Consider the following 18,849-nt stretch of genomic DNA (forward strand, 5'->3'; position numbering starts at 1 on the left):
GACAGATGGTGAGCGGGGAAAGGCCTTTCCCAGGACTCTTGATATCAGATTAGTTACTTCTCTCCATAATCTGGTGACTAATGGGCAGGTCCACCACGTGTGCGCTATTGTTCCCAGACTGTCACAACCTCTGAAGCAGTTTGGAGAAGTGGATGGGGAATATTTGAGGATTGTTGTGGGGACTAGATGTGATCTGTGTAGGATTTTTACTGCCGATTCTGCAAGGGTTACTTGGTGGCTTCCTTTTGCAATACATGTGCAGCAATGGTGCCAGCGGGGCAAGTACAGGGAGACACCTAGGTCTGACTCCCAGCATTGCATGAATGGTAGTTTAGCTTCTGCGGGGGGTTTATTCATACTGGAGTAGAGCGAGGATATTATGCCTGGTTGGAGTGGGGACCAAAGGCATACTCCCTCGAGTGGCGTGTGGGTTGCCTGAGGACTGGTCGTGCTTAGTAATGAGCGTATGAAGCTGTGTATTTGTTGCAGCTCGAGCCATATTTCCCTTGGAACCGAATATTTTTCAGCCAACTGTTGTGGGGAGAGAATTTTGTTGCAAGCTGTAAAGTGGTGAAGGAGTGTGATATGTTTGGATCGCCACCATTTAAAGTTTTCTTCTTGGAGACGTAGTGAGAATGCATGGTTGGGGATCACTGGTGTCAGCGGTGAGATGGGAGACATGTGTTTGAATCTGTTTTTTCTCCATATCAGGAATTGGTGGTGTGTTAATGGGGCTATATGTGCTATATTTGTGGGTTTCCAGTTTCTGTCCCAAAAGATGGTTCTTAGATCTAACGGTCTGATGAGAGAGGCTTCTATGTCCACCCATAAGGGTTTTTTGGAGCCTGCCAGCATGGAAGGGATTTGTGTTAATTGGGCTGCCAGGTAATATTTCTTTAGGTTAGGTACCGATAGGCCTCCTATTCTCTCATGGTAGTGCATTACCTTCTGTTTGATTCTGGGTTTTTGTTTCCCCAGATGAACTGGAATATGGCACTTTGCATATCCTTTAGTTCCTTTGGGTTATAAGTTAAAATAAAAGTAAAGACTATCCCGCGCCTTTGCAGAAAACCAATCTTTTTTATTATTATTAAAACAACGCGTTTCGACACAACGTGTCTTTTTCAAGTTGGTACGTAGAAAAAACAACTGTGTGTTCTACATGAACCTATTTTTCGATATCAGAACTAGTTGTTTTTTCTACGAACCAGTTGTTTGTTCTACATGAACCTGTTTTTCGGTCTCGGTTCCGAAATTATTTCTTAAGAGAGCCCAGCATAACTATCAATTAATATTCTGTGCTGATGAGCCAGTCTAGGATTTATTTGTTCTGAGTCAGGTTATGCATGAAATCTCATCATAACGCTCGATTGTAGTTCTTGGGCTGACTCTCCATTGGGCACATTAGTACTTATTATAATTCTGGATTCGTACCTTCTGGCTGTTATTCTTTTTATCACTATCTAATCAATTCCCAAACCAGATAGGTATTTATTCTTGTACAAGAACTCAGCAAAACTATTGGACTGGTGCCATCTCACTCAGAATTTGGTCTGAACCTTATAACGTATAAAGAAACCAGTACAATCATTGACTGGTGTTCGTTGGTTCACATCTGACCAGACGTTACGCTTTTGCCCTTTATTTATTTAATCGGGCTTTGTCCCGGATGGAATTGAACCTGTCTCCTATCAAAACATCTTTACAATTATATGATCGGTGCTCTTCGACCCATGTTAAGTTGGTTATTTTTTTGACTCCCAATCCCGAATAAGGGATTTGACCTTGGGTCGAAATAGTCATCTATTGGACGCTATCTACAAATCACCGATTTTGGGTGATATCGTTGCCCTCAATCTATGTGTCCAAGGGCATACGGTCTGACACTGGACTCGAGTCATATCTGAATAAATTACATCCTCCAATGTTGTCAGACTATCAGGAATAGGCAGCAGTGTCGTTCAATCAGTTATCCCCTTTGGACCACAACAGAGGTGCCATCTTCACCCCATTGCTCTCGGTTCCTTTCCTCTACAGAACTTATTGTTCTGTCTTTGGTTGTCTTGTTTGTCTTATTACTGTGAGGCGCTATACGTTTTTAATGTATTTATCATTAAAAAGGGTGATTATACCTACCCGATAATCGGGTTTCCAGGAGTCTCCACGACAGCACCACCTGAGATCGCCTTCCTCCTGATAGGACAGGAACACACCGAGAGGTTAAAATCTCCCCGCCCCCCCCCCCCCCTTCCTCAGTGTATTTTAACGAAACTGCCAGGGTAGGAGCTAACTTAAATTTCTTTACCTATCTGGTATATGTAAAATTTTATTTATTTTATTTTTTGGGGGGAGGGGAGGGAATGTACGGGTGCCGTCGTGGAGACTCCTGGAAACCCGATTATCGGGTAGGTATAATCACCCTTTTCCCAGGTCGTCTCCACGACAGCACCACCTGAGATGTACCAGCTAAAGCTATTTTTAGGGTGGGATTGCCGCCGAGAGGACTTTACGGCCGAAGGTTATGTCCTCATCAAGTTGCACTTTTACCCTATAATGTCTGACAAAAGTGTGTGGCTTCTTCCACACTGCTGCCTTGCATATTTGTTCCACGGATGCCGAGCTATGCTCGGCCCATGAAGTCGCTACTGCCCTCGTGGAGTGGGCTTTAAGAGCCGCGGGGGCCTCTTTCCCCAGGGTCCTATATGATTCCCTAATGGCCAGGCGCATCCACCGGGCTATAGAGCTTTTAGCTGCTTTTTTCCCCTCGTTAGGGCCTGAGAATTGGACGAACAGGTTGTCGTCCTGCCTCCATGGACCTGTGGCCTCGATATACTTCAGGACCGCTCTCCTGACATCTAAGCAATTTACGTCTCTCTCCTTCTCATTTTTTAGGTTATTAAAGAACGAGGGGATTACTATGTTCTGTGCCCTATGGAATGGAGACACTACTTTAGGCAAGAAGGTCGGGTCCGTTTTAAGACTAATTTGGTGTCTGTTATTTTGAGGAGCGGGTGGCGGATGGATAGGGCTTGTAGCTCGCTAACCCGTCTAGCTGAGGAAATGGCCACTAGGAAAAATTGTTTTAATTGTGAGCGTTCTTATTGAGAGCCCCTCAATTGGTTCGAAGGGTTCTGCCGACATAGCCCCCAAGACCAAATTTAAGTTCCAGTCTGGACATATATTAGTAGGTCTAGGTCGCAACCTATCTGCCGCCGCCAGGAATCTACTGATCCACCTATCTCCCGCTAGCTTAGTATCGAAAAGGGCGCTAAGGGCTTCCGTCTGGACCCTTAGGGTGCTCGGGGAGAGGCCCATGTCCAGTCCCTCCTGCAGGAAGTCCAGGATTAATGGGATGTCAGCACCGCTGCTCGAGGAGTCCTTTCCCTGTCTCCAAGAGATAAACCTCTTCCAGATCTTTTGTTAGATGCGGTTTGTTGTCTCTTTTCTACTTGCCAATAGCGTTCTGACTACCTGAAGGGTGACAGGCTCCTGGATGCTCAGGTTCTTTAGAAGGCTGAACCAGCTCCTCCTTGGCCAAAAGGGAGCCACTAGGATCAGGGTGCATGCCTGTGACCTGAAGTGCTGCAGTACCCTTGGGATTAGTGGAATTGGGGGAAAAGCGTACACCAGTTCTCCTCCGCAATCCTGGCTCAGGGAGTCCACTGCTGTTGGCCGGTCCTCCGGTCTGAGGGAGAAGTTGTTCTCTACTTTGGCGTTTTGTCTGGATGCGAACAGGTCCAGTTGTGGGAGACCCCACCTGTCCGTCATGATCCGGAATGCCTCCTGGGATAGAGACCATTCCCCTGGGTCTATACGCCTTTGGCTGAGGAAATCTGCCCTCTGATTCAGGGATCCCTTCAAGTGTACTGCCGATAATGAGAGGATGTGGCCTTCCGCCCAGCGAAAGATTCTTTGTGAGATGCTTTGTAGAGCTGGCGACCTCGTGCCCCCCTGATGCTGAATATGGGCGAATGCCGTGACATTGTCAGATAGCACTCTTATGTGCTGGTTTTTTACCGCTTCCCCCAGGTGCTGGAGGGCCTTCCAGATCACCTGCAGCTCTCTGTAGTTCGAGGACTCGTGTTTCATCCCCTGCGGCCATGGACCCTGTAGGAGCTTGTCTCCGACGTGTTCCCTCCATCCCTAGGAGCTTGCGTCGGTCGTGACCTGCGTGGCCGGATTCTGCATCCAGTGGACCCCCCTTCGCAGATTCCCTGGGGAAGTCCACCAGCGTAAGGATACCTTCACTGAGTTCCTTATCTGCATTCTTCTCTCTAGCGAGGATTGCTTGCCGTCCCATGCCGCGAGAACTGCTGCTTGCAGAGATCTGGTGTGTGCCTGAGCCCATGCCACCCCCGGGATGCATGATGTTAGGCTTCCCAGGAGGTACATAGCCTCCTGGATTGAGCATGACCGTCTTTGACGTAAGGATTCTACCATCTGTCGGATCTTGTGCGCTTTTGACTAGGGGAGAAAAGAGCATTGAGCTTCTGAATCTAGTGTTATGCCTAGAAACACCTTCTCCGTGCTGGGGTTTAGGCTGGACTTCTCCCAATTTATTATCCATCCTAAAAATTGTAGTAGGTTGAGCACCGTCGTTAGGTTTTCAGCTAGGAGTTCTCTGGACTCAGCTATAATTAAGATGTCATCCAGGTAGGGGACTATGAGAATCGACCTCTGCCTTAGGTAGGCTGCGACCTCCGCCATGATTTTCGTGAAAATGCGGGGTGCCGAGGAGATTCCGAAGGGCAGGCATCTGAATTGGAGATGTCTTGTCCTCGTGCCCATTTCTAGCGCGAACCTTAGGTATTTTCGTGAGTCCTTGTGGATTGGTACATGAAAATAGGCGTCCTTCAAGTCGATCGATGCCATATAGGCTCCCTTGGGGATCAACCTCACTGCTGAAGTGATTGATTCCATCCTGAACTTTCGGTATTTGACAAAGATGTTCAGGGGTTTTAGATTTATTATCATGCGTGAGCCCCCCCCCCCCTGTTTTTCTATTAGGAAGAGTCTGGAGTAATGCCCCCAGGTCTCTTCTCTCTGTGGCACGAAGGACACTGCTTTTAGACGTTGTAGGTCCCAAACCGCCTACTGGAGCGGGTGCAGTTGTTGCGCTGGACCTCTGGTAGTGACATATCTTCTCCTGGGGAGGGACACCAGTTCGATTCGGTATCCCTGCTGCAGGATCTCCGGGATCCATGGGCTCCTGCACACTGAGGCCCACCGATTCACGAAGCTCTGCAGCCTCGCCCCCACTGGGATGGCGTCAGGGCTTCTGCTTGGCTGGATCCCCCTGGTGAGGGTTAAAAAAGAAATTCCTCCCTCTGCCCCCCTTGGGGTAACTCCAGCGGCCCGTCTTGCCCTTGCCTCTATATGGTTCCGGCTGCTGGGCTGGGGCCCGGAAGAAGGTCTTCCCTTTATACTGTTTCTCTTCCGGGAATCCTTTCCTTTTGTCTGATGCCTCTTCTAGGATCTTGTTCAGATCCGGACCGAAGAGGAACTGGCCGTGAAAAGGGAGCGAGCATAATTTATTTTTTGAAGCCAGGTCGCCTGACCAGGACTTCAGCCACAGAACTCTTCTGGCAGAGTTGGTTAGGGCCGTTGTTTTTGCTGAGAGTTTCACAGACTCGGCCGCTGCGTCTGCCAAAAAATTGGTGGCCATTTTCAGTATGGGGAGGGAATCTATAATTTGTTCCCTCAGTGTTTTATTTGAGATATGCAGCTCCAGCTGCTCTAGCCATACCCCCAGGGTTCTAGCGACACACGTGGCTGCGACCCCTGGTCTGAGCGTACTGGCGGCTGCCTCCCAGGATCTTCTTAATAGGCCCTCTGCCTTCCGATCCATTGGATCTCTCAGTTGTGTGGCGTCTTCAAAGGGCAAGGTTGTCCTTTTAGCCACCTTAGCCACCGGGACGTCCACCCTGGGTATTTCTTCCCAGCTCGAGCATACCCCCTCCTCAAACGGGTAGCGTCTCTTAACTCCCCTAGAGGAGAAGAATCCTGTGTCAGGTTTTTTCCACTCTTTATGTATCAGTTTGGATATATTGTTGTGGACCGGGAAGGTATGTTTCCGCCTCTCCCCCAATCCCCCAAAGACCTCATCTTGTATGGTGCGGGGTTCCTTGGGTTCTTCCATCTTTAACGTGGCTCTAACGGATTTGATAAGCTCCGTTAGGTCTTCTCTGTGGAAGAGGTATTTTTTATAGTCCTCTTCTTCTGAGGACTCCTCGAGCAACAGCTCTTCTGGTTCTGATTCCGAACTCTCTTCAGAGTCTGAGTACTCCTCTGGGCTATACGCCTTCCTCCGGTGTTTCGCCCCTGATGCCCCCGTTGGTGGCGTATTTGGAGGGCTGACCGTACTTCCTCTCGGACAAGCTTCCTGATGTCCTCGAGGAATCCCCCCAATTCCTCCTTGACTCGTTTGGCTACGCATGTTTTGCATAATGACCTCACATGCGAAGCCAGTAGTCTTGCGCCGCATTCTGCGCATTTTTTCGCCTTGGATCTGGGAGGGGCATCCTTTTTATCCCCCTGGCAGATAAACAAAAAATTTTTGCGTATAAGGATGCAACATTCACAAATAACATACACGAATGTGCATGCCTTGTTTTGCCCCACTGGCTACTTACGGTTGCTGCGGCTGAACATTCCGCAACCTCTGGTGCTGGAGCACTCATGTCTTAATACTGGTGCTGCAGACACTCTTGGGGCAGTAAGCCATATACTCACAGATTGGCTTTTAGTTGCTCGCCGCCCTCTTCTCTCAGGTTCCTTTTAATTTTTTTGAATTTGGCGCCTTTCATTTTAACCCCTTAATGACATGGCCTATTTTGGCGTTGAGGACCAAGCGATTTTTTCGTATTTTTCCATCTCCATTTTTCAAAAGCCATAACTTTTTTATTTTTCCGTGGACGCGGCCGTATAAGGGCTTGTTTTTTGCGTGGCGAGCTGTAGCTTTTATCGGTGCCACTTTTGGGTACATAGACAATACCGTAACATTTTTACATTTTTTTTTTTTGATAACATGGAGATAAACCGCATCAATTCTGCCATAGATTTCTTTTTCTTTTTTTTACAGCGTTAATCATGCAGCATAAATGACACACAAAATTTTTTCTGCGGGTCGGTACGGTTACAACGATACCAAAATTGTTATATTTTTTTAGGTTTTTACTAAAGATGAGCGAACGTGTCCGTTACGGACACATCCGCACCTGAACACCGGCTTTGCCGAACACTGCAGTGTTCGCGCGTAAAGGTCCGGGTGCCGCCGGGGGGCGGGGAGATGCGCGGCGGCGCGGGCGGCAGTAGCGGAGAACAGGGGGGAGCCCTCTCTCTCTCCCTCTCCCCCCCACTCCCCGCCGCACCCCCCCCGCGCTGCCACGGCGGCCCCCGAACTTTTTCGCCCGAACACTGAAGTGTTCTCAAAGTTCGGTGTTCGGGCGAAAAAGGGGCGGGGCCGAACGTGTTCGCTCATCTCTAGTTTTTACACTTTTTTGCAATAAAACCCCCTTTTTTTTGGAAATCTTTTTTTTTTCTCTATAGCTGCATTCAAAGTCCTGTAACTTTTTTTTTTTCTATGTACGGAGCTCTGTGAGGGCTTATTTTTTGCGAGACAAGCTGTAGTTTTTATTAGTACCATTTTGGTGAATGTACGGCTTTTTTGATCACTTTTATTGCACTTTTTGGGAGGCAAAATGCTAAAAATTAGCATTTTGCCTCTGTTTTTTAGCTTTTTTTTTACGCTTTTTGTCGTACAAAATGAAAAGTGTGTTCAACTTTTTGTACACGTCGTTACGGATGCGTCAATACCAAATATGTGGGGTTTTCATTTTTTCCCCTTTTTTTATGCTAATATTAGAAAAAGCATAAAAAAAGGGGGTTTTTTACATTTTTTTTTTTACATTTTTCTTTTCTTTTTTTTACACTATTTGAGTCCCTCTGAGGGACTTGCAGCAGTATGCCTATGATCGCTGTCATAAGGCATGGCAGAGCTACTGCTCTCCCATGCCTTATCGCCTATACAGCGATTATAGGCACAGGCAATACAGGACGCCAGTTTCTGGCATCCTGTTGCCATGGCGACAGGCCAGGCTCCCGCGATGACATCATGAGAGCCGGCCGGAGACACAGAGGGATCGCGATCCCTCTGTGAACTCTTTCCCTGCAGCGATCTACTTAGATCGCGGCAGGGAAGGGGTTAACAGCGGGGGGCGCATCTCCGATGTCCCCCCGCTGTTGCAGCGGGACGCCGGCTGTGAGTGACAGCCGGCTCCCGCTGCGGGATAGCGCGGGATCTTATGTGATCCCGCGCTATCCCCAGGACGTACCGGTACGTCCTGTTGCGGGAAGTACCAGGCTCCCAGGACGTACCGGTATGTCCTGGAGCGGGAAGGGGTTAAGCCCCGCCCTCTCCGAGCGCCGGCCAAGCCCGCCGCGATGACGTCATCGCGCTCGTCACGTGACGTGGCGCCCTGCCCCCCCCTCCGTGCTCGTTAAGGGGAAGCAGGAAGCGCCGCGGAGAGCTGGAGCCCCGCTTTGAACCCCCCATGGGCCGCCGCAGGAGGAACCTGGCCCGGGGGAACCACCCCATGTGGCGTCCCGGGAGTCGTTCTGCAGGAAGGGAGGGCAGGCTGGACCACTGCCCTCCGATCCGCCGGTAAGAACTTCAGGCTGGCGTCTCCACCAACCCCTCTCGGTGATCCTGCCTCCTGGCAGGACAGGAAAACACTGAGGAAGGGGGGGGGGATTTTAACCTCTCGGTGTGTTCCTGTCCTATTAGGAGGAAGGCGATCTCAGGTGGTGCTGTCGTGGAGACGACCTGGGAAAGTTATATTTTAGGGGATACACCCAGTGAATAATTTGTCAAATAGTCCTCTCTTCAGTATCCCTCTGCCTCTGTGAATTCTATTTTATTTTCATAGGTCTAACCGCAGTGTTGCATTGGCTTACTGGTTGTGTAACCAAAATCAGGTCTTCAGATGTTGGAACATTTCACAGATATTGGCCAGCTTTTTTCAAACATGTATGCTTGCTATGCAAAGACAAATCGTTGATTTCTAAGTAAAATGCCCAAACTAACCACACCTTGCATATGTAGAAGCTTAAGTATTGTCGCCTGGACCACCGTTGTAAGCATCTGTTAACAGTGACTATTGTGTTCTACATGCTGCCCTTCTATTAGTTGAATGGACTGTGTCCTGTTACCATGCGGAAGTTGCTGGTCCTCCCGGGGCAGCGATATACGGGGACCCAAGGTCAGGGCGCATCCCCTGACTTGTCTGGCTGCCAGGGGCACGGGTGCCTAGGCGGCGTGGTGCTGGTGGCGCACGGCGCCGTGCATGCACGAGCTCCTTTTTATTATGTTCTGTTAGGAGCTTTGTAATGCCCCCGCTGTGTTCCAGGGATTTATGAACGCGGTCTTCCATGACTTTCTGGGGGTATTTTTGGTCATATATCTCGATGACATCCTGGTGTATTCCCCAGATTGGGATTCACATGTGCGGCAGCTAAGGCTGGTTCTGACCCGTTTGCGTGACTACCAACTTTTTGTCAAGTTGGAGAAATGCATTTTTGGTACTAAACAAATGTCTTTCCTTGGTTATGTGATTTCACCCACGAAGATTCAAAATGGAGTCATAAAAAAGTGGCAGCAATTCCCAATGGGCCAGACCAGATAAGCTCAAAGATCTCCAGCGTTTCTTAGGTTTCGCAAACTTCTACTGTAGATTCATTAAGAATTATTCTGTTATTACTCAACCCCTGACCGATCTTACCAAGAAGGGTACAGACTTATGACAGGTTTAACCTCGTCATTACATATATTTGAGAATATCTTGGCACCTGGGGTGGTGGTGGCAGCTGTAGAATCTGATCTCGTTCCTCGTCTACGGAGTTGTCAGCAGGACGCTCCCTTGGGGGTGCCGGAGGGCAGATGGTTTGTGCCAGAGTCTTTGCGTCTCCGAATCATTGAAGAGTCTCACTCATCTGTTCTCACAGGCCATCTGGGGGTTCAGGGTACTCTGGATCTTTGTTCTAGACACTACTGGTGGCCAGGCATGTCTTGGGAGTTCTGAGAGTTTGTTAAGAGATGCTCTGTCTGTGCATGCGGCCGTATTTCTCTGTGACTTCACCAGTCATTCAGAGCCGTAGTTCTCTGCGACCTCTACATACGACTGTCACCAGTCATTCAGTGCAGGAACTCTGTATATGCACTAAAGTTATCCACTTATACTGACCATGCTATTGTGACCATTATCTACATTGGAGACATTGGATGCATAATTCAAACTTGCACCGAAATATATCTTCTCCTCTTTTTTGTGTTAATGTATGTTAGTACTGTTAGTCAGCCCGTATATGTTTTTAAGAGTTTCTAATAAACTATATTCTTTTAGTCTATACCTGTGAAGGGCTTTTAAGAAAAAATTTACATATAGACTTCCCGTCTCTGTGATACCCCAATAAGGACAACATCGTCAGCACTTGCTATTGATTTCACTTTCAGCATAGAAGCCTATGCACTCGTTTAGATGATGGAAGTACAGTGCGGCATGCTCGAAAAAACTGAATAGCAGGCAATGGCAATTTCTGCATTTTTGAAAAAAAACTTTGCGAACGCAGAACACAGCTAGCCGCGTTTTAACAAACGGTGTCCTATAATTTTCGTCACAGACGTTTTTGCGCATGTAAAATTCGCCTATGTGACCGCTGCCATTGGAAAGCATTGGTTCTATATAGTGCAATCTTTTCTAACGCACGAATAATGGGACGTTAAAACGCCTGTGTGACTGAGCTCTTAGGGGTTGAATTTTAGAAAATCCTTTCTTATTGGATCTCTACATTATACAAAGAAGCGTCTGTCCAAATTTAAGGTTTCTGACTTCAGTAGTTTCGGCTCTGTATTGATGAATCAGTCAGTTAGGAAAATTCATTATACGTAGTGATGATGTCATGATGTGACGTCATCAGAATCTCTCACCTCCCCAGTAAGCTGATAGAGGATCTCTAGGGTGAGCTGTAATAGACTCTCTGCCATCTCCTTCCTCTTTCCATCCATCCCTGGCAGGTTAATAGAAGAAAACTCTCTCATATTGAAGATCCCAACAGACGATACTAGGATGCCGGAGCCTGAATGGAAAGAAGATGAACGAATGTAAAAACACAAAAAATACCATGTGGAAAAAAAGGGGAATTTTTTCTTACCGATAATTCCCTTTCTGGAAGACATCATGACAGCATACGCTGGAGGTTGCTCACCTGCTGACCTGAAGGGACAGGAAGAGGCAAAATATAAAAAGCACCTCCCCTCCACCAACACCAGTGCGTTCCAAATGACCACAGTGACCAGTTACTTAACCAGAAGGTGTGTTTTTATTGACATCACACACCTCAGAAAACAAAGTTAAAGCATACACATTACCTCATGTGTTGGACAAACTAGGGTAACCATGTTGGTAAGGGGGGGAAAAAAGCCCGTATGCTGTCATGATGTCTTCCAGAAAGGGAATTATCGGTAAGAAAAAATTCCCCTTTTCCCCATGACATCATGACAGCATACGCTGGAGGAATACCAAATAAGTGGCATGGGCTTTTTAGGGAGGGATTACGGCTTGGAGCACCTTCCTACCGAAGGATGCGTCCTGGCTATATTTAAAGTCCAGCCTATAATGTTTAATGAAAGTATGGCCTGAAGTCCATGTGGCTGCGTTACAGATTTGCTCAATCGATGCGTGCGCTCTCTCCGCCCAAGAGGATGCCACCGCTCTCGTTGAGTGGGCCTTCAATCCTTCTGGAGGGGGGATGCCCTTGGCCTTGTAAGCCTCCTGGATGGCTCTCCTGAGCCACCTGGCGATCGCATCTTTAGAAGCGGCCTTTCCTTTGGCCTGCCCCTGAAATTGAACGAAAAGTTTGTCAGACTTCCTGAAACTTTCTGTTGCCTCGAGGTACGCTAGTACCGCTCTTTTGACGTCTATATTATGGAGCTTTTGTTCTTTTGCATTTTTGAAATTTTGGCAAAAGGCTGGAATAACTATTGGTTGGCCCCTGTGGAAATCTGACAATACTTTAGGCTGGAAGGATGGGTCTAAAGAAAAAACGATTTTATCCGGGTGGATAGTCATATATGGGGCCCTTCGTGAGAGGGCCTGGATTTCCCCCACGCGTCTGGCTGACGTAACTGCCACAAGCAGGGCTACCTTGTATGTCAGCCAGGCGATGGATAGATCCGTAATCGGTTCAAATGGGGGGTCGCATAAGGCCTGAAGGACTATGGTTAGATCCCAGGGTGGTGCCGTGGGCCGTGTGAATGGATGTAATCTGCTCGCCCCTCTAAGAAATCTCCTAATCCACCTGTGCTCCGCCAGCGCGAGATCGAAGAATGCCCCCAAGGCCGCAATTTGGACTTTGAGTGTATTCGGACTCAAACCTTTATCCAGGCCCGCCTGGAGAAAATCTAAGATTTTCCGGACGTCTGGCTGATCCAGCTGCTGGATGTCCTGGCCTAACCACTCCGAAAATTTTTTCCAGACTTTGGAGTAGATTTTGTGTGTCGAGGGTTTAAGGCTCTCGCTAATGGTGGAAATAACCTTAGGGGAAAGACCCTTTCCTAGGAACTTTACCCGCTCAAGCTCCAGGCCGTAAGCCTGAACTTGTGAACTTCCGGGTAAAGAAGAGGGCCCTGCGACAGTAGGTCCGGTCTTGTTGGAAGGTGGAAGGGCTCTCCCACTGACAGGGATCTCAGGAGGGGGAACCACGGTCTTTTGGGCCAATATGGTGCTACAAAAATTAGTGTTAGGGTTGACTGCAGTAATTTCCTTAGCAGAAGCGGGATTAGTGGTAGAGGGGGAAAGGCATACGCTAGGTCCCAATCCCAGGGGTGAGAGAGAGCGTCCGTGCCCAGGGCCTGTTTCTCTGCGCCTCTGGAAAAGAAAAGCCGGCATTTGGTGTTTGCGCTTGACGCAAAGAGGTCTACTTCTGGTACCCCCCACTTCTCCACAAGAAGGCTGAACACCTCTGGATGGAGTTCCCACTCTCCTGGGTCCACTTTCCTTCTGCTTAAAAAGTCCGCGGCTGAGTTCTCGGCTCCTCTTATATGAAAGGCCGATAGGGACTTTGTTGTGCCTTCCGCCCATTGAAGGATCCGCCCCGCCAGTCGTTGTAGTGGAGGATTCCTGGTGGTACCCTGGTGGCGAATGAGTGATACTGTTGTCATATTGTCTGAGAAGATCCTCACATGTTTCGCCACTAATCGTGTTTGCAGGCTACGCAGGGATTTCCATACAGCTTTAAGCTCCCTAAAGTTCGATGAGCTAGCTTTCTCGTGAACGTCCCAGGCCCCCTGTACATAACCGCCTTCAAAGTGGGCCCCCCACCCTTTGGCGCTGGCATCGGTCGTGATTATTACGGCCGGGTCCAAATTCCAATCGGATGCCTGAGACAGGTTGTCCGACGACACCCACCAACGGAGAGAAGCTCTGGCTTCCGCAGAAATAGGGATTGTCTGATCAAGCGAAGCCTGCAACTTGTCCCAATTCCGGAGAATTAGTGACTGGAGTCCGCGACTGTGGAATTGGGCCCAGGGGACCACGCCGATGCACGAAGTCATTAGTCCCAGGATCCGCATTGCGTCTCTTATCGTTACCCTATGTTTTTTATATAGGTTGGAACATTCTTCTATGATAAGATGTTTTCTTAGGGGAGGAAGGGACGAATTTTGTAGACTGGAATCCAGAATGACACCCAGGAATTTCTTCCTGGTTTCTGGCTCCATGTTGGATTTTGACTCGTTAACAATCCAGCCAAGCTCCTTAAATAACTGCAATGTGGACTCCAAGTGTGATCTCAGAGTAGATGGGGAATCTGCCACCAACAGGAAGTCGTCTAAGTAGGGGATGATCATGACACCCTGGTTTCGTAAGAAGGCCACCATTTCCATCACGACCTTGGAAAAAATTCGCGGAGCCGAGGAGATTCCAAATGGTAGGCAGACGAACTGGAAGTGGCGGATTTCCCCCTCCACCCTCAGCGCAAACCTCAGGAATTTTTGTGAGTTGGCGTAAATAGGGATATGAAAATAGGCATCCTTAAGGTCTATTGTAGCCATTACGTTATCCCTGGCAATTAAAGGAGTTGCAGTTCTAATGGTTTCCATTTTGAATCTCCTATATTCAATGAATTTATTCAGTTGTTTTAAATTGATAATGGTGCGGTGGGAGCCGTCTGGTTTGGGAACCAGAAAGAGGGGGGAATAGAAGCCTTTTCCCTGTTCCTTCTTAGGGACTGGGATAATCGCGCCGAGACCCTGTAGGTTCCGTATGCCCTCCAACAGAGCCTGTTCTAGGCCTGGAGACTGGGTTGGGGTTATCATAAACCTGTCCGGGGGGCGGGATAGTAGCTCGATCCTGTACCCCTCCGCCACTAGGTGCAGTACCCACTCATTAGTTGTAATACTACGCCAGCTATTGGAATAGCGAGCCAGTCTACCCCCTACCGGGCCCGAAAGTATGGGCTGAGGGACAAAAGTTAAAGTCTTACCCCTTCCGCCCTTTGGATAAGACCATCTTCCGGTCTTTCCCTTCCCGGCGTACGTAGACGAGGGATGAGGGGTGAAGGGTCTCTTGGGTGGTCTGGTGGCAGGCAGTCCGTGACTCTTGTCAGCTGCTTTCTCCAGCAGACGATCCAGGTCTGGTCCGAATATACGCCCGCCCCGGAACGGTAGGGTACATAGCCTATTTTTGGACGCAGCGTCCCCTGACCACTCTTTCACCCACACTGCCCTTCTGGCGGTGTTCGATAGGGCTGCCATGCGGGCTCCGAGGCGGACTGTTTCCATCGAAGCATCTGCCAGGAACCCTGTTGCCATTCGCAGCAGAGGGATGCCGCTTGCGAACTCCTCCCTAGGGGCTTTTTGGTCGACTAGGGCTGCGAATTGGTCCAACCAGATTGCCATGGAACGAGCCACGGAAGTGGCCGCGATGTTAGCTTTCATGATGAGACCGGAGGTGGACCAGGCTTTACGCATGGATGTGTCCACCTTATGGTCCAACGGGTCCTTTAAGTGGGATGTATCCTCAAAGGGCAACCCGGACTTTCTGGATACCATGGCAATTGCAGTATCGACTTTAGGTATCTCGTCCAAAAAGGACACTTCATCTCCCGGAAATAACAGGCGTTCTTTAAATTCCCTGGGGATTAGCGGAGCCTGATCCACGCTCTCCCACTCATTTAGAATCAGCTGCTTGAGTGTGGCGTTTACGGGGAATGAAGATTTTTGTTGCGGGAGTAACCCCGCGAACATATCCTCCTGGACTGTGCGGGGTTGCTGCACGTCTTCCTCCACCTGCATGGTCCTGCGTACTGCTTTTAGCAGTTGATCCATGTCCGCGGTAGAGAAAAGATATTTCTTGTCCTCCTGCGTCACTTCCCCGTCAAAATCCACATTTTCCGCTATGTCGGAGTCAGACTCAGACACCGCCGGAACCGACCTGCGTGTAACCCCGGAAGGCCCAGGTTGGAGGTCCGAGAGGGAGGACTGCACTTCTTCTCGGACGACTGACCGAATTTCGGCCATAAGGGAAGTTTTTTCCTCCTGCATAATTTTCGCGGAGCAGGTAGCGCATAGCGTTTTGGTGCAGGAGTCGTCAAGTTTGGTTAGACATACTGGACATTTTTTACTCTTGCGTCTAGCCTCCCTTGGTTTTTGAGTATCCCTGTCCTGTAAGACAAGGGAAACTCTGTTAGTGGGGAAGTGTATGTAGTGCAGGTGTAGGTTGGTCCACTGGACCACTTACAGTTAGGAGGGTCTCTGGGTCCTCTCTGGTCGACATCTTGCGCCTTGCAGGAACGCTTCCTGTGCTTAGGATCGTTCCTTAGCGTGGAGAAACACCACCAGCTGATGCAGGGGCAGCGGATTTTTGAATTTGGCGCCGGCCGCGCCAGGCCACGCCCCCTTTGCGGAGCGTCCGACGTCACCGCGCTGTCGAAGCCACGCCCCCTGGAGCGCTCCTGTCGGCCCTGGACCCGGAGATGGCGGCCGCCGCCGCAATGACGGCCGCAGTGGTGCCGGCAGCCCGTACTTGGACCCCGGCCCACCAGAGATGGCGGCCGCCGCCCGAAATGACGGCCGCAGTGGTGCCGGCAACCCGTACTTGGGCCCCGGCCCACGCAGTCCCCGGAAAGCTCCCAGATGGGGTCCTTCCCACTGGGTTTGCCGGGGCTGCCCGAAAGATCCACGCCGCCGCTTCGCCGGTAAGTCCTCCTCCGGCATGGGACAGCGTTGCTGGAGTTCTGCCGCTGCTGTCCTGAAGGGACAGGAAAAACACTGGTGTTGGTGGAGGGGAGGTGCTTTTTATATTCTGCCTCTTCCTGTCCCTTCAGGTCAGCAGGTGAGCAACCTCCAGCGTATGCTGTCATGATGTCATGGGGAAAATACCCTTTATTGAGCTAATAATGAGAAACAGGAGATGCTAAGGCTCACACAAGAGTAAATTCCTCGTGGATTATGCGCACATAATAGGCGGTGAATCCAGTCAATTAAAGTACATTCATTTTCATTGATTCACTCACACTAGCAATTGTTTTATTGTGTATAGTACGTGTGTAAAAAATAACGCAGCATTTTCTATTTTACCACGTATTATGTGCGGTAGAGCCCTATTGTTCTTTATGTGAGTGTAATAAATGCTGTACATACGCAATTACATTACATATGTGTGCAGTTTATACGCAGTGTCGCTAAAAATGGAAAAAAAAGAAACCACAGTGTTTCCCTGAAAATAAGACCTATGCTGATAATAACCCCTACCCTGATTCTCTAGGGGTGTGGGGGGCGCTTATTAGCCATCATTACTTTGAGGAGACGAAAAGGGAGTATTAGTACTTGGGAAAGACACACAGTGGGACAGACATTACTTGGGGAAGACATACAAAGATGTGACTCCATTGTGTATGATCCTTCATACATTATGTTTTTTCCTTCACAATGCCTAAAAAGGCATTAAATAGTTGTTCAAATAGCCTTGAGTGAACAGCTGAGGCCAAATATACCAGAAGATGATGAATAAGTCTCCAGACTGGCCCCCATGTCGAGATGACATGTTCCTCGCTGTTCACATATGTTTCAAGATAATTATAATAAACATTCTATTGTTTTTTTGATTATTGTGTACCAGCGTTTGAGAAGCAATCATGTGTGATTCTAGTATGCTTGCACGCATTTGTTTGGTATTTTAGATGTTAAATTCCTTATCTTCCGTATTCATATTATGTTTATGATTTATCGATCAATGGTAATGAATAGAGATGAGCGAGCACACTCGTCCGAGCTTGATACTCGTTTGAGCATTAGGGTACTCGAGATGCTCGTTACTAGAGACGAACACCACGCGGTACTCGAGTCAATTTCATTTCCTTCTCCGCATGTTTAGCTCCAATTTCTAGCCAATAAACATGCGGGGAAGGCATTAACACTTCCTGCTGTGACATGCCAGCCCTCTGCCCGCCAACAGCAGTGAGTGGCTGGCAGGATCAAGTGACCGCAGAGTACTTAAACTGGTCCCACCCGCGGCTCGCCTCAGAGGTTGGCAGAGGTTAGGGATAGTGCTGCTGATATAGGGAAAGTGTTAGAGTAGGATCCAGTCTTCCTAGCTGGCTTTCTAGTTTTCTCCCACTCCATACAGCCTCTCTATTATCTACAAGTCTCCGTGAGCGGTAAATTACCCCCCCGTTATCAGCGCAAGACAGCGGTTTAATTTTTTCTGGTCACAGCATAGAGCCTCCGCTATCTACAAGTCTCTGTGTACGGTGAATTAGCCACAGTTCTCAGCGCTATACGGTGGGGTAATTTACTTTGTCCATATGTTCATATCACAATTTGCGGGTCCGCGTGGTAGACCTTTATTATGAGCAGAGCAGTGTGAGCAGGTCCTGTCGTGGATGGTAGAAAACACATCCAGCAATGTATCGACAACCCAGTCTTCTACGCAGTCCACTACTCCTGGCCTAGGGACTGCAACTCTGAATCCTCTGGCTGCTGCTCCTCCTTCCTCCCAGCCTCCTCACTCCATGAAAATGACATATTCTGAGCAGGCAGACTCCCAGGAACTGTTCTCTGGTCCCTGCCCTGAGTGGGAAAAACCGGTTCGTCTCTCACCTGAGAAGTTTGTCGTGACCGATGCCCAACCTTTGGAAAGTTCCCGGAGTCCAGGTGATGAGGCTGGGAACCTCCGGCAACTGTTTCAAGAGTTTTTTCTGCGTGAGGATGATGAGACACAGTTGTCTGTCAGTGAGGTAGTAGTAAGGGCACTAAGTCCGAGGGTGGAGCGTACAGAGGATTCGGAGGAAGAGCTGTTGGACGATGAGGTGACTGACCCCACCTGGCTTGCTAAGCCTACTGAGGACAGGCCTTCAGAGGGGGAGGCAAGTGCAGCAGCAGGACAGGTTGGAAGAGGCAGTGGAGTGGCCAGGGGTAGAGGCAGGCCCAGAATCCACCAAGTGTTTTCCACAGCAACCCCTTGCAGCAAGCCTCCGTGCAGAGGGCTAGATGTTCAAAGGTGTGGATGCTTTTTAGTGAGAGCGCGGACGACCGACGAACAGTGGTGTGAAAGCTGTGCCGCATCAAGATAAGCCGGGGAGCCACCACCACCTGCATGCGCAGGCATATGATGGCAAGGACCCCACAAGGTGGGACGAAGGCCATTCACTGCCTCTGGGTCACACCACTGCCTCTTCCCCCTGTGCCACAACCTGCCATACAGATCCAATCCCGCTCCCAGGATGCAGGCACAAGCGCCTTCTGCCTGCACCCACACCCACACCTCCATGGTCCTCTAGCAGTGTCTCCAAGCG

At 49.2% G+C, this 18,849-nt stretch overlaps 1 protein-coding gene across 1 annotated transcript in view; it reads right to left on the reverse strand.

Moving 5' to 3' along the window:
- Positions 1–18,849, reverse strand: part of LOC136620477 (oocyte zinc finger protein XlCOF22-like) — a 70,653-nt gene that overhangs the window by 38,737 nt on the left and 13,067 nt on the right. The window contains exon 5 of the mRNA XM_066595268.1: positions 10,985–11,133. Coding sequence (XP_066451365.1) covers positions 10,985–11,133 — 149 coding nt within the window. The remainder of the gene's footprint in view (positions 1–10,984; positions 11,134–18,849) is intronic.

Source organism: Eleutherodactylus coqui, chromosome 3 (assembly GCF_035609145.1).
Source record: "Eleutherodactylus coqui strain aEleCoq1 chromosome 3, aEleCoq1.hap1, whole genome shotgun sequence".
NCBI lineage: Eukaryota > Metazoa > Chordata > Amphibia > Anura > Eleutherodactylidae > Eleutherodactylus > Eleutherodactylus coqui.